The 11,873-nt window shown below is 46.0% G+C and overlaps 1 protein-coding gene across 3 annotated transcripts in view; it reads left to right on the top strand.

The window, feature by feature from the left end:
• The window catches only part of LOC310669535 (gamma-aminobutyric acid receptor subunit alpha-3-like), a 43,256-nt gene extending 36,490 nt beyond the window's left edge, over positions 1-6,766 (top strand). For all 3 annotated transcript variants that reach the window (XM_083423816.1, XM_083423817.1, XM_083423818.1), the window contains exon 10: positions 123-6,766. In XM_083423816.1, coding sequence (XP_083279942.1) covers positions 123-482 — 360 coding nt within the window. In that variant the 3' untranslated portion in view covers positions 483-6,766. The remainder of the gene's footprint in view (positions 1-122) is intronic.
• Positions 6,767-11,873: the final 5,107 nt, after the last annotated feature.

Genomic DNA, 11,873 nt, shown 5'->3' on the forward strand with positions numbered 1-11,873 from the left:
TCTGGTTGGGGTTTTTTTTTTTTTTTTTGGTTTTTTTTGCAAGCCTTTTATTTCTGCAGTAGCGAGTGTTTCTGGGAGCTGTTTCTGGGCTGGTTTCCAAAGACTTTTTCATTCCTCCTCAGAAAAAAGAGCCCGTCATGCTGGCAAAGAAGACCAATAACACCTACAACATTGTTGGCACAACGTATGCCCTCAATATCACCAAGGAGCCAGGCCTGCCCACCATTGCCAAGAGCGCATCAGCAACTACAGCCACACCTGTCACGGCTGCTGCTGCTGCCGCCGCTGCTGCTGCACCCCCAAAGGTGGCCCGGTTGGAAGAGAAGCCCCCTGAGAACAAGAAGACCTACAACAGTGTCAGCAAGGTAGACAAAATGTCCCGCATCGTCTTTCCGGTCTTGTTCACCATTTTCAACATGGTGTACTGGGCGACGTACGTCAACCGGGAGTCGGCTATCAAGGGCATGATCCCCAAGGAATGAAGCAAGCCCCTCGCCCCTCTTCCATCTGTCCATGTGGCCCAGGCAGAGGAGTCTCTATGGGGGCTCCTTTGTCCCCCGGCTGGTTCTATATTAATTTTATCTTCTTATTAATTTTATCAGCTGACTTATTCCTTCTCCCCATGCAAATCAAACTGTGATTTTTTACAAGGATAACCCCAAGAACTTTTCATTTGTTACTTGTTTGGTCTCTTCTATTTTGTTGTTGTTGTGGAGGTGTGTGGAGGTATGTGTTGAGAGGACGTATAATAGAAAAGTGGTGCCTCCCGCGTGGTGAGTCTGACATCCTTCTCCCCAGAGTCCCCTGCTTGCCCCACACCAATGGGAGCTGGCTTCATTCCCAGTTCATTTCATGCTAAATTCTGCTGAGGAATGCAGGGCAGTTTCTTCTTCCCTTCTAGTGACATCTGATGGTCTGCCCTGGTGTCTCCAGTGGTCACCTTTCTCATCCCTTGGTGAGTTTGTCTTGGTGGTTCCTCTTCTGCTGTGCTTCTTTCCTCCAATGATGGGGGTGGGAAATTGTGGCCCTTCAGATGTTGCTGAACTGCAACTCCTATCAGCTCCAGCAAGCAGGGATGTTGGGAGTTGTAGCTTGGAAATATTGGGTGCATTTGGGGGATAGGGGACAGTGCACCCCATCCTCTGATGATGAGGCCTCCCAGAACCACACAGATCCCTCCTACCCTGGGTGTCTCCTTCCCTCTGCAGTTTTTAAGCAGGGAAAAGCAACCAGACCCTCTTTCCTTTTCCACACCCCACGCAAATGAGAGGTGACCCAGTTCTCCGTGCCTACCAGTGGGGAGGGGACTGGTGGCACCACAAATTATGGGTGGCTAGTTTGCTGAGTCAAACTTTATAACCCCCTGAACAAAAGTAAGCCTGTGGGATGTTAGATGGCTTTGGAGCATAGGATAGGATATTCTTCATTATTTATCCTTCCTCATGCTCACTTGTGTGAGTTTATCGTCTGGTTAGCAAAGTTTAAAATTACCATCCCTTTGTGGTATAAAATGTGGAAACTTCTAGGACAAGGTTGCTTAACCTTAATAATTATCCAGGGTGTTCTAGCTGACTGGACCTTCCCCCTTTTATTCCTAGAAACGAAAGAATAACACAGAAGTCTGTCATGTAAGAATAAAAATATTGTTTACTTTCATAATGTCTCAGTAAGCAGCAGTGAAATAAGACAGGCAGAATATATTTTTTCAATTACAAAATAAATGGTTGAGATAAAAAATGGAATCTGTCCAGGAAAGCACAGAGAAGCATTCCTCTCTTTAGTTACATGGTAAAGGAAAACAACAACCTGAACTTTTAGGAGGGAGTAAGTAATAAGGATTATTTTCCTTTTGTTACTTTCCCCCACCTAGAAAAGCAGGGGATATGACTTCACAGAATGCCCCATCTCCATGTGTCTTAACCCTTTGTTTGTCTAGCAACCCATGAATTTTTATTTTGGCTGCAATGCTATTTACCACAGACTCCTCATACCTGCTCAAGGAGAAAGATGTTCCTGTTCTGGAGAGCAATGCCATGGGGTGGTGATGGCCACCTTGGGCAGCAGAAAAGAGAGATGCAAGGTGATGCAAATTTGGCCTGCAAACAGCTAGGACAGCCATGGAGTTTGTGCAGGTTCTGTTCTCAGAAACTGGCAAGTTTAAATAACCTTGTTTAAGAGTGAGCCTGAACTACAGGTGCTGACAGCAGTAGGCATAGGTTTATCTCACTCTCTGCACTGTCTTGGCATCCCTTGGTTTCCTTGGAGATGCTTTCAAAACCTCTCTTTCCAAACAATGGATTTTGTAGTTCTGCACTGCCTGATTCAGAGGCACCAGTGTGTTAGTTATCTGCCATTTTGCTGGACTTGGATTTCTAGATTTTGTTTTAAAAGGGAGGTGGGGCAAAGTTGACCCTTCCTGCAGTTTTCATTCTTTCATCTCCCCCCCCCCCCGCTTCCCTCTTTGGTTGCTTTTGGGGTGAGATGCTAGGACAAATGTTCACACTGTGCCCTAAATGGTTTCTAGCCCCCTCAATGGTTTGTGTGAAGGAGTGGATTATCATCTGCATTTCTACTTTCATTCTTTGTGAATATAATGCTCCCTGTGGATTGTTACAATATCTTGACATTTGGGAGCATGAGAAATGCTTCTTTTAAAATGTTGTTGGGATATTACTTCAACCACCTCATGAAAATGGGCCTAGTTTGGAGGAAGCCAGAAGGCTAGTTAGCCTCTTCCGTCTTGGCACGCCAAGGTTTGGGAGGGGACGGAAATTTCTCAGCTACTTGTCCCTCTAAGGAACTGAACTGTTGTACAAAGAGGAGAAATAGGAAGTCGGAGTGCTGGTCTTTGCTTGGCAGCAGTGGGCAAAGACACTGGGGGTGTTGTGTTCATTTGCATGTTCGTTCAGGGGGGAAGATATAGGTAGGAAAAGTAGAATTCCTGGATGCCATGATCCAAGTTTGGGGCTAGTACTCTTTGGTGAGAGACCCCCAGCAGAGATTTTAAAAACATAAGGGTTGTAGACCTTTAACATATGCCCTTGTGAGTTCCAAAACTTCTCTCTTTCCCTAGCTTCTCACACATTTGAGAAGCTAAAAATGGTTTACTTACACACTCTCTAAAGGTCACATTCATGTGCTTTTCCACAAGGGCCAGGAGACTTGGCTTACTTACTAAGTGGTAAAAGTTCCTAAATTAATCAAGAGTGGCTTGTAAGAGCCATGCAGTCTGAGTTGCAACAACCAGCTCAGATCTCCTCACATGTTGAGCTTTCCTGATAGACAGTTTACTCTATGGCCTTAACCCCTTCATGCAATAATTAGACTTAATCATGTTGGGTATATGAGGCTGGTTATCTCACATTGCACACACACATATGCACATACCATTGGCCTCCACAAGACTTCATACATCTCAGGAAGAGAGCAGCCACTCACTCACTCACTCACTCATTCACATCCTTGCCATGATGGGTATCTGCTGCTGGGTGTCCTTTGTGGCATTCATGGAAGCAAGCCTTCTCTCCCCGCCTGGGCCTGTGTGCCATTGTAGTTGGGATTCCTTAAAGAGAGAAAAAATGGGAATGGACAGAAGGGAGCTGCACACAGCAAATTCCCAAATGCTACCACCACCTTCTTTACTGTCTCTGAGAGGAGCTGTCGAAGGCAACCAGAGTCTCTCACTTCCCCTGGAAGCTCCAGCCCAATTTAGAGTAGAATGAGCAATTTCTCTCCTTATAAGAAGAACGTTGGTCTTGAAAAGGGTTTTGTTTTTGTTTTGAATCAATATGCATCAAGCAACTCTCAGGGAAATCCTGGTGCTTTTCAATTTCCCTTTGTTGGGGCTTAAAATGTTCAGCTTGTCACGTCTTGTGTGATGTATTGTGGTGCAACTATTGAAAGTTTTTTTGAAAATTTGAAAAGCCATTTTATTTTATTATTATTTTCTTTTTTATACAAAATAATATCAAGTCTTTACAAAATCGTATCACTGTGAAAATCCTTGAGAATAGTAGGGGGGGAATTGTTTTTGAAGCCACTACTTATAAATCTAAATATCAGGACAAGGATGCTATTTTCTTCCCCGAACCCCGTGTCACTTTCCCCCATTTTTTCCTGCTACTCAGAGTGGCTACAGAGCTTTGTGCAGCCCAGTCAAGCCTTGGCTTAACACCAGCCAAGGGCTTGTAGTGGAGCATCAAAGCTGGGTAAGCCTGATTCTATAATCAGCCTCCCTTTACCCAACTGCAGAATGGCCATAATAACCATGGCCTGTCTCATAGGACAAGCACAAAGAAAGGCCTGCATTTTGCATAATTTACTGGTGTGGCAGTGACTAGACTAACCCTCTCCTTGCTACACTTCTCTTTTCTTCCATGGCTCTTTCCTTTTGGGTTCACATTGTCCTGCCAGAACTGCATGCTTGAACTGTGTTTTTTTAAAGAAACTCTAATCTTGAACCCACACCTCTCGATGTGCCGAACTTAATCAGATGTAGAGAGCAAAATAGAATGTCAAGGAAGAGCATCTTGAGGCAGCAGGTTTAGTGGAGTTAAAAGAGCCTGGAAGAAGTTGTCCTTGGGAATGGCATAAATTCATAACTGATTTATTTTCAAAACTGCACAGTTGATGCAGGCAGGGTGTGCGCCTGCCCAAGGCAATGACTGAGTAGGACAAAAGCTTGAGAGACCTCACCTAGACCTCTCATGGGAAGTTTTGGGTCTTAAAATATCTGGAAATAATGTTTGCCACAAACTCAGACTGGTGGCTTGCAGATAGACCAGAGTCTCCTTCATCCTGTGCAGAAAGCTCCATAGATGAAAGGTGTTCTCTGCACCTGCAGTGTTTGCTGGATTAGGAAGCACAGGTGTTAATCAGACACAACATTGGCACGTTCTTTCAAATGGGAGTCCTGCTTCTCATCCATACTACAATCATTATTTTCACCCTTAAATGTGCATCCACAATCTGGCACTAAATAGAATGGATTAGAATTTAGGGCTTGTGCCAGCATCCTTATTCTCCTCTCCCTCTCTCTCTGATTGTAGAATGATTCAATTAGAGGAAGGCACATGGGATATGCATTCTAGTTTAATAGATCATCTAGATCAGGGTGGTCCAAAATGTGGCCCTTGAGGCCTTTTTGTGTGTGGCCCTCAGCAACATTTGACCCCTTCCCCCTCAGCCCTCCCAAAGTCAGGTAAGCAAGGTGAGGTGCTGGGCTTTGGGAAGAAGGCATGAGGGCTCTGACAGAGTCCTCCTCCTCCCTTCCCAGAGCCTACTTAGCACTTTCCCAGCTTTGGGAAGAAGGTGGACAGGATCTGGTACCCTGCTAGAGCCTCATGCCTCCTCCCCAAAGCCCAGCACCTCACTTAGCCAGTTTTGGGAAGGCAGGCTTGTGGGTGTTAAATTTTGACTTCATTCCCCCCCCCCCCACACAAGGCAGTGTGTGGCCTGCAGGTTTTGTGTTGAAGTATTTTTGTGGCCCACTTAGTATGAAAAGTTGGACCGCCCTGATCGAGATGGATATTGCTCCCCACCCCCAAAGGAGGCCACTGGATTCCAACTAAGTCCTGGTGAAAAGCCTATTTCATGAAAATACCAGGGAAATAGAGACCCAGTCCTTGGGGGGAAGTCTTCCTCAGTGGAAAAGGGCTGTCCAGCCCAGCAAGGCTGGTTTGCATATACAAAACCTAATAAATATCATCCCATAAAAGCAACCCACCTTCAGAAACCTCATTGGAACAAAGAAACTGTAATGCAAAATGAAATCTCTATGGAGAAGGCATTACATAAAGAAGTCTTAGATCACCAGCAACCTGCCTGGAGGGTTGATAAGCAACAGGTTCTGCTTGGATGCAGATGGACATCCTTGTGATCCATTCTGAGGCAGGATATGTGAATGCCTGAGCCTCTTCACTCTCTTAGCCATGTAACTGCCACCTACAGATCTGACTGCCATACATTTCCTTTGATGTCTGCTTAATGTATCACCATTCTAAATTATTGTGCAAACATATGAGATAAACAACCAAAGGCATTCAGGAAATCTCATTAGGCATCACAGTGCATAAGCTGAAATGGCAAATGTGATCCTCAGGTTGGAGTTTTGCTTTGCTTCAGAGGCCCAGTGAGTCAGCTGCTCTGCATCCAGTGTAGAGCTTAGAGCGTGGCAGGGGGAAGGAAAAGCCCCAGTCTCTTCTGTCTCTTTGATGCAGCACCCCAAGGTACATTTTTGGGGAAGCTCCTGAGAGTGACAAGGAGAGGTTGGAGTCACTGAGAACGCTAAGCCTGAGGTGCCCCCTAAAGCCTTGCATGTCTTCTTCTGTAACAGCAGTTCCTGGATTGTGCTTTGTTGGGGGGGGGGCAGCAACTCAGATGAGCCAGTTGGGTAGGGTTGGCAAATGCTCTTTGGAGTTCTAGCTTTTTGAGAGCAATCCAGCAAAGACAGCAGCTCAGGCAGCTGCTGCCTGGCCTGGCTTTCTTGGAGCAGTTTCTTTGCCTATCATGAAAGAGAGAGAAGTGGGAAGAGATGGAATGCTCCAGCTTGACTTCCATTTCTGCAAAGAGATTACTTCAGTAACCCACTGGACTTCCTTATGTTTGCTGCCCAATCAGTTATCGGGCTGATGAAGGGGATCAGCCTATCTTTGCAAGAAGCATAAGAGGGAATGGAATGGAATGACAGGGAGGGGTATGATTGATGATATGGTCAGAAAAACAAGAAGACTTAGAAGAGCAGAGAGGGGGATGAGGAGGACACAGAGTGAAGAAAGACAAAAAGGAAGCTGGGGTACCACCACAACATTTGGGTCACTCCAACATAAAGCAAGCCAGGAGGAGCCACGGGTTGGTGTGCAGAGCGAGGAGAAGGTTCTCTGCTTCCTGCTACTTTACCAATTCCTGATCCACAAGAGGACCTCTCCTCTTATTCCTTATTCCTGTTATGAAGATGTCAAATCATTAAGAGAACTCTGGTTTACACACACTCACATGAAGATGGAGTGTATATGTAAGAGGCCCATGAAAGAGAGCTCTGAGTGTAGAATGTGCCATAAATTCCAAGCCACTTCTTCATAAAAACAGCTAAAATCAAAGTTAAAAGAGAGGGAGGAAGGACAGCTTATTTATAAGATTGCAAGAATTAGAAGTGAGGCTCTATTGTGACATGGAAGCAACAGAAGGGCAGAGCGGTGAGGAAGGGGCAAGGGGCAAGAAAGAGGGCCAGGAATAGACTGTAGATCAAATGAAAAAGACAAAAACAAGGAGGCTTAAAGAAAGGAATATGTAAATGCTGGAATCCTGGCAGCTAAGACTCAAGTTTGAGGCAAGTACTCTTTGGTGAGAGAACTCCAGCAGAGATTTAGCATTGCAAAACATGCAGCAAAGAAAATCATGGAAATATAGGCTGTAAAACCTTTTAAATGTGCTAATCCAGTGAACCCCCAAATTGTCCCCTTTTAAAAGTTTCAAAAGTAAGTTTTATGTGCTTTTCCATACAGCAGTCAGGAAAAGATTCACGGGCAGTAAAACATTGTATGGGAGGACTGGTCTGAAGCAAAAGAGGCTTGTAAAAGACCAGCTCAGACCTAGGAGCTTGCAACCAGACCTTGCAATCAAGGACAAGGTTTGCTGGGGGAGACTGAAGAGAGTGAGCGTGTGTCTTTTGGAGCCTGAGGGCGTGTGTGGTTGATTGCTCTGTGGGGACACAGGATCTGATGGGGAGGAGTTACAGCTGAGAGAAAGCCAGGCTGAGGGAGGAGTTAGCAACCAGCAGCAGTCAAACTTAGCTCAGTGCAGATCCTGGGAGCTTGTGACCAGACCTTACAAAGAGGTCTGATAATCTTGTGAGGTAAAATGTGTGTTGAACAAGGTAGGTTAGGTGGATTTGTAGCTGTTGACTAACTGAACCCAAAGAGTACTATTCATGGTTCCTCACCATCCTGGAAAAAAGGGACAAGTGGGGTGCTGCAGGGTTCTGTCCTGGGACCGTTGTTGTTCAATGTCTGTATAAACAAATTGGATGAAATAATTGAGGGGATGCTCATCAAATTCACAGATGATACCAAGCTGGGAGGGGTAGCTAATGCCATAGAAGACAGAATCAGAATTCAAAATGACCTTAACAGATTGGAGAACTGGGTGCAAGCTAAGAAAATGAATTTCAATAAGGACAAATGTAAGGCTACTGTATTTTTCGCTCTATAAGACACACCAGACCACAAGACGCACCTGGTTTTTAGAGGAGGAAAACAAGAAAAAAATATTCTGAATCTCAGAAGCCAGAACAGCAAGAGGGATTGCTGGGCAGTGAAAGCAGCAATCCCTCTTGCTTTTCTGGCTTCTGGGATAGCTGCACAGCCTGCATTCACTCCATAAGACGCACACACATTTCCCCTTACTTTTTAGGAGGTAAAAAGTGAGTCTTATAGAGCAAAAAATACGGTATGCCCTTAGGCAGAAAGAACCAGATGCACAAATATAGGATGGGGGACACCTGGCTTACTAGCAGTACATGTTAAAAAGATCTCAGGGTCTTGATGGACCACAAGCTTAACATGAGTCAACAGTGTGATGTAGCGGCAAAACACACACACACCTAATGCTATTCTAGGCTGCATCATCATAAGTACAGTGTCCAGATCAAGGAAAATAATAGTATCACTCTATTTTGCCTTAGTCAGACCACACTTAGAATACTGTGTTCAATTCTGGGCACCACAATTTAAGAAGGATGTTGACAAGCTGGAATGTGTGCAGAGGAGGGCAACCAAGATGATCTGGAAACTGAGCCTTATGAGGAGTGCTTGAAGGAGCTGGGTATGTTTAGCCTAGAAAAGAGGAGACTGAGAGGAGATATGATAGCCATCTTCAAATATCTTAAGGGCTGTCACATGGAGGAGGGAGCATACTTAGCCTGAATGGCCATCTGTCATGGACGCTTTAGTTGAGATTCCTGCATTGCAGGGGGCTGAACTAGATGATCCTTGGGATCCCTTCAAACTCTAAGATTCTATCATTCTATGATTTTATGACCTCTAGAACTGAATTCCAGAGGGGGGGGGAGGGAGAGAGAGAGAGAGAGAGAGAGAGAGAGAGAGAGAGAGAGCGCAAAGGACTTGGTTAATTATTTCTTCCCAGGGTGTATGGAAATGTCATTGGTTAAGCCTGGCAGGACAGCTTACTTTATGGTTTTAACCCCTTCATGCACTAATTTGACTGGTTATATGAAGCTGGTTACCCTACAGTAAAGAGTAGCCCACCTTCCAAAGCAAGTAAATTTTTGCTGGGAGAGCCAGTTATAGCATCAGGCCACCTATACCCATTCAGCATAAAGACTAAGAGTCCATGTTGAGGTGGCCTTTCTAGTGGCTGCTGCCTCTAAGGTAACAAAGATATCTTAATTCTTGCCTCTGGCCTGGGGTGCTGGCAACGGCAGCAGCAACATTCATGAAAGCTTATACACCCGCTCTGTGAATGTGAAGCTAAATGGTGACAGGTGGTGTTCTGGAAGGAGGCCATGACTTGGTATGATATTGATAACTGCAAGGTATAAATATTTAATGTTTGACCTTGTTATTTCTCAGGCAGCCAAATGCTACCAGCTGGCTTGGGGGTGGTGCAGGCAGGGGGAAAGAAAGTGCTTTGTCTTTGTGGCTGGGGAAATGTCAGGCTTTTTGGAATGCTTTCCCTGTGTGTTTGTGTAGTAAATCTACAAAATCTGAAATTAGAATGGAGCAATGAGAACACAGGGCCCTACTTTTGGCAGCAGGAAAAGCAGAGGAGAAAAGAACCATATTTGCAGTCATGGTTCAATAGCGGTTTGCTTCCTGGGCCAACGACATGGTGGGGTAGGGTTGGGTGGAGCAGCTGGCACCTGTCAAGAAAATCTGGTGCCTGGGAGGGTCACCCTTTCCACTGATGCTGCCCTCTGGTAGTCCTGGCTGGGAACACAACGTGATTTTCAAAAACCCTCAAGGCACAGCAGAAATCCTAGCAGGTGAAAATTGCTGCCTAAGTATTCTACGCTTCACATCTAAGAAGGGTAGGAAGTGGTTGTTTGGCCATAAAAGGGTATTCTCTCATTCCCCAAGCCTTCAAAATCTTACCTGGGTTGGAGGTTCAGAAACTTCAGCTGGTGCAGAATTCAGCAGTCAGGTTGCTCACTGGGGCAAGGCAGTTTGAGCATATAACGCCAACCCTGGCCCGACTGCACTGGCTGCCAATTAGTTTCCAGGCTCAATGCAAAGTGCTGTTTTTGGCCTATAAAGCCTTAAATGGCTCAGGACCACAATGCCTCCAGGACTGCCTCTCCCTATATCATGGGTAGGCAAACTAAGGCCCAGGGGCCAGATCCAGCCCAATCGCCTTCTTAATCTGGCCCACGGACGGTCTGGGCTTTTACATGAGTAGAATGTGTCCTTTTATTTAAAATGCATCTCTAGGTTATTTGCTGGGCATAGGAATTCATTCATTTTTTCCCTTCAAAATATAGTCCAGCCCCCCACAAGGTCTGAGGGACAGTGGACCAGCCCCCTGCTGAAAAAGTTTGCTGACCCCTGCCCTATATGAACCAAAACAAACCCTGTGACCATCAACTAAGGTCCTTCTTTGTGTGCCCCCACCATAAGGTATCCGGAGGGCAGCAAGGTGAGAGAGGGCCTTTTCTGCAGTGGCTCCCCGTTTGGGGAATGCTCGCCCCAGGGAGGCTTGCCAGGCATCCTCATTGCCTATCATTAGACACAGGATAAAAAATGTTTCTCTATAACCAGGTCTTCAGCTGATTAACAACTTATGGCCTTTTAAATGTGTTTGTCAGAGGGGAGTTATTGATTTGTTTTGGTTTCTATTCCATTTCTGTGTTTTGTGTTCTTGTCTTGTATTTTTATGTTGTGCACAACCCTGTGATCGTTGGATGAAGGGTGGTATAGAAACTTAACAAACTCCTCCCATAAAGTGCTACATTACAAGAAAATTCTGGAAACCAGTCTGTTTGATTTCTGAATTATTCTTACCATAGCCTGTGTTCATCCCATACTTGTGGCACCCTCTGACCCAGGTGCAAGTGTGGTGAGTTCATGGGGCAGTTCATAAAGATCATGTCTCATGGGGGGGGGGGGGGGGAGGCAGTGGGATGGGCTAGACAACCGTGTTCGAATGTAGCCTTGTTTCTGTGTTCCTTTCTTTCTCTGATCAGAAGCGTTTCATGCTAGGATTTTCAGAGGATCAGCTTCTCATGCCCCAAAATCCATGTCAAGTTTCTTCTCATCATGGGCCGAGGTTCATATTCTTCCTCTTTGGTTGTATGTAGGGCTGCCTTACCCATAGGTGCTAGGGGTGCGAGGCACCCAGGCGCAGGCTCTCAGGGGCACCAGGCCGAGAGTCGAGTCCAGGGAAGAGCCTGCCCATCGGTCGGAGCGCCACAGTGGGCTCTTCTGCTGTGGGCGTCTCTGTGCCGCAAGTTCAGGATGACCGAGCCAGCGAGACGCTGAGGCGGCCAGCTGGCTCCGCCCTCCTGCGAACCTGGGACTGGGCAACCGGAGGGGGGCGCCAGGTGGATCTTACCACCCCGCTGCCGCGTATGTTTAAGACAGCCCTTGTTGTGTGCTATGGAACACCCTTTCACAGGAGGCAGGGATGGCCACCAACTTGGATGGCTGTAAAAGAGGATAAGAAGAATTCATGGAGGATGAGGCTATTAGTGGTTACTAGCTATGCTCTGCCTTTCCAGTCTGAGGCAGTAATCCTTCGTACTACCAGTTGCTGGAAACTCCAAGAGTGGAGAGATGTGTTGCAATCAGGCAGGGGCATTGTATTTCACCCCTTGAGGTGAAATGATAATGTTGGGCCATGCCACCCCACTGCCCTTACCT

This window comes from Podarcis tiliguerta, assembly GCF_965153285.1.
Source record: "Podarcis tiliguerta genome assembly, chromosome: Z".
NCBI classification, from domain to species: Eukaryota; Metazoa; Chordata; class Lepidosauria; order Squamata; family Lacertidae; genus Podarcis; species Podarcis tiliguerta.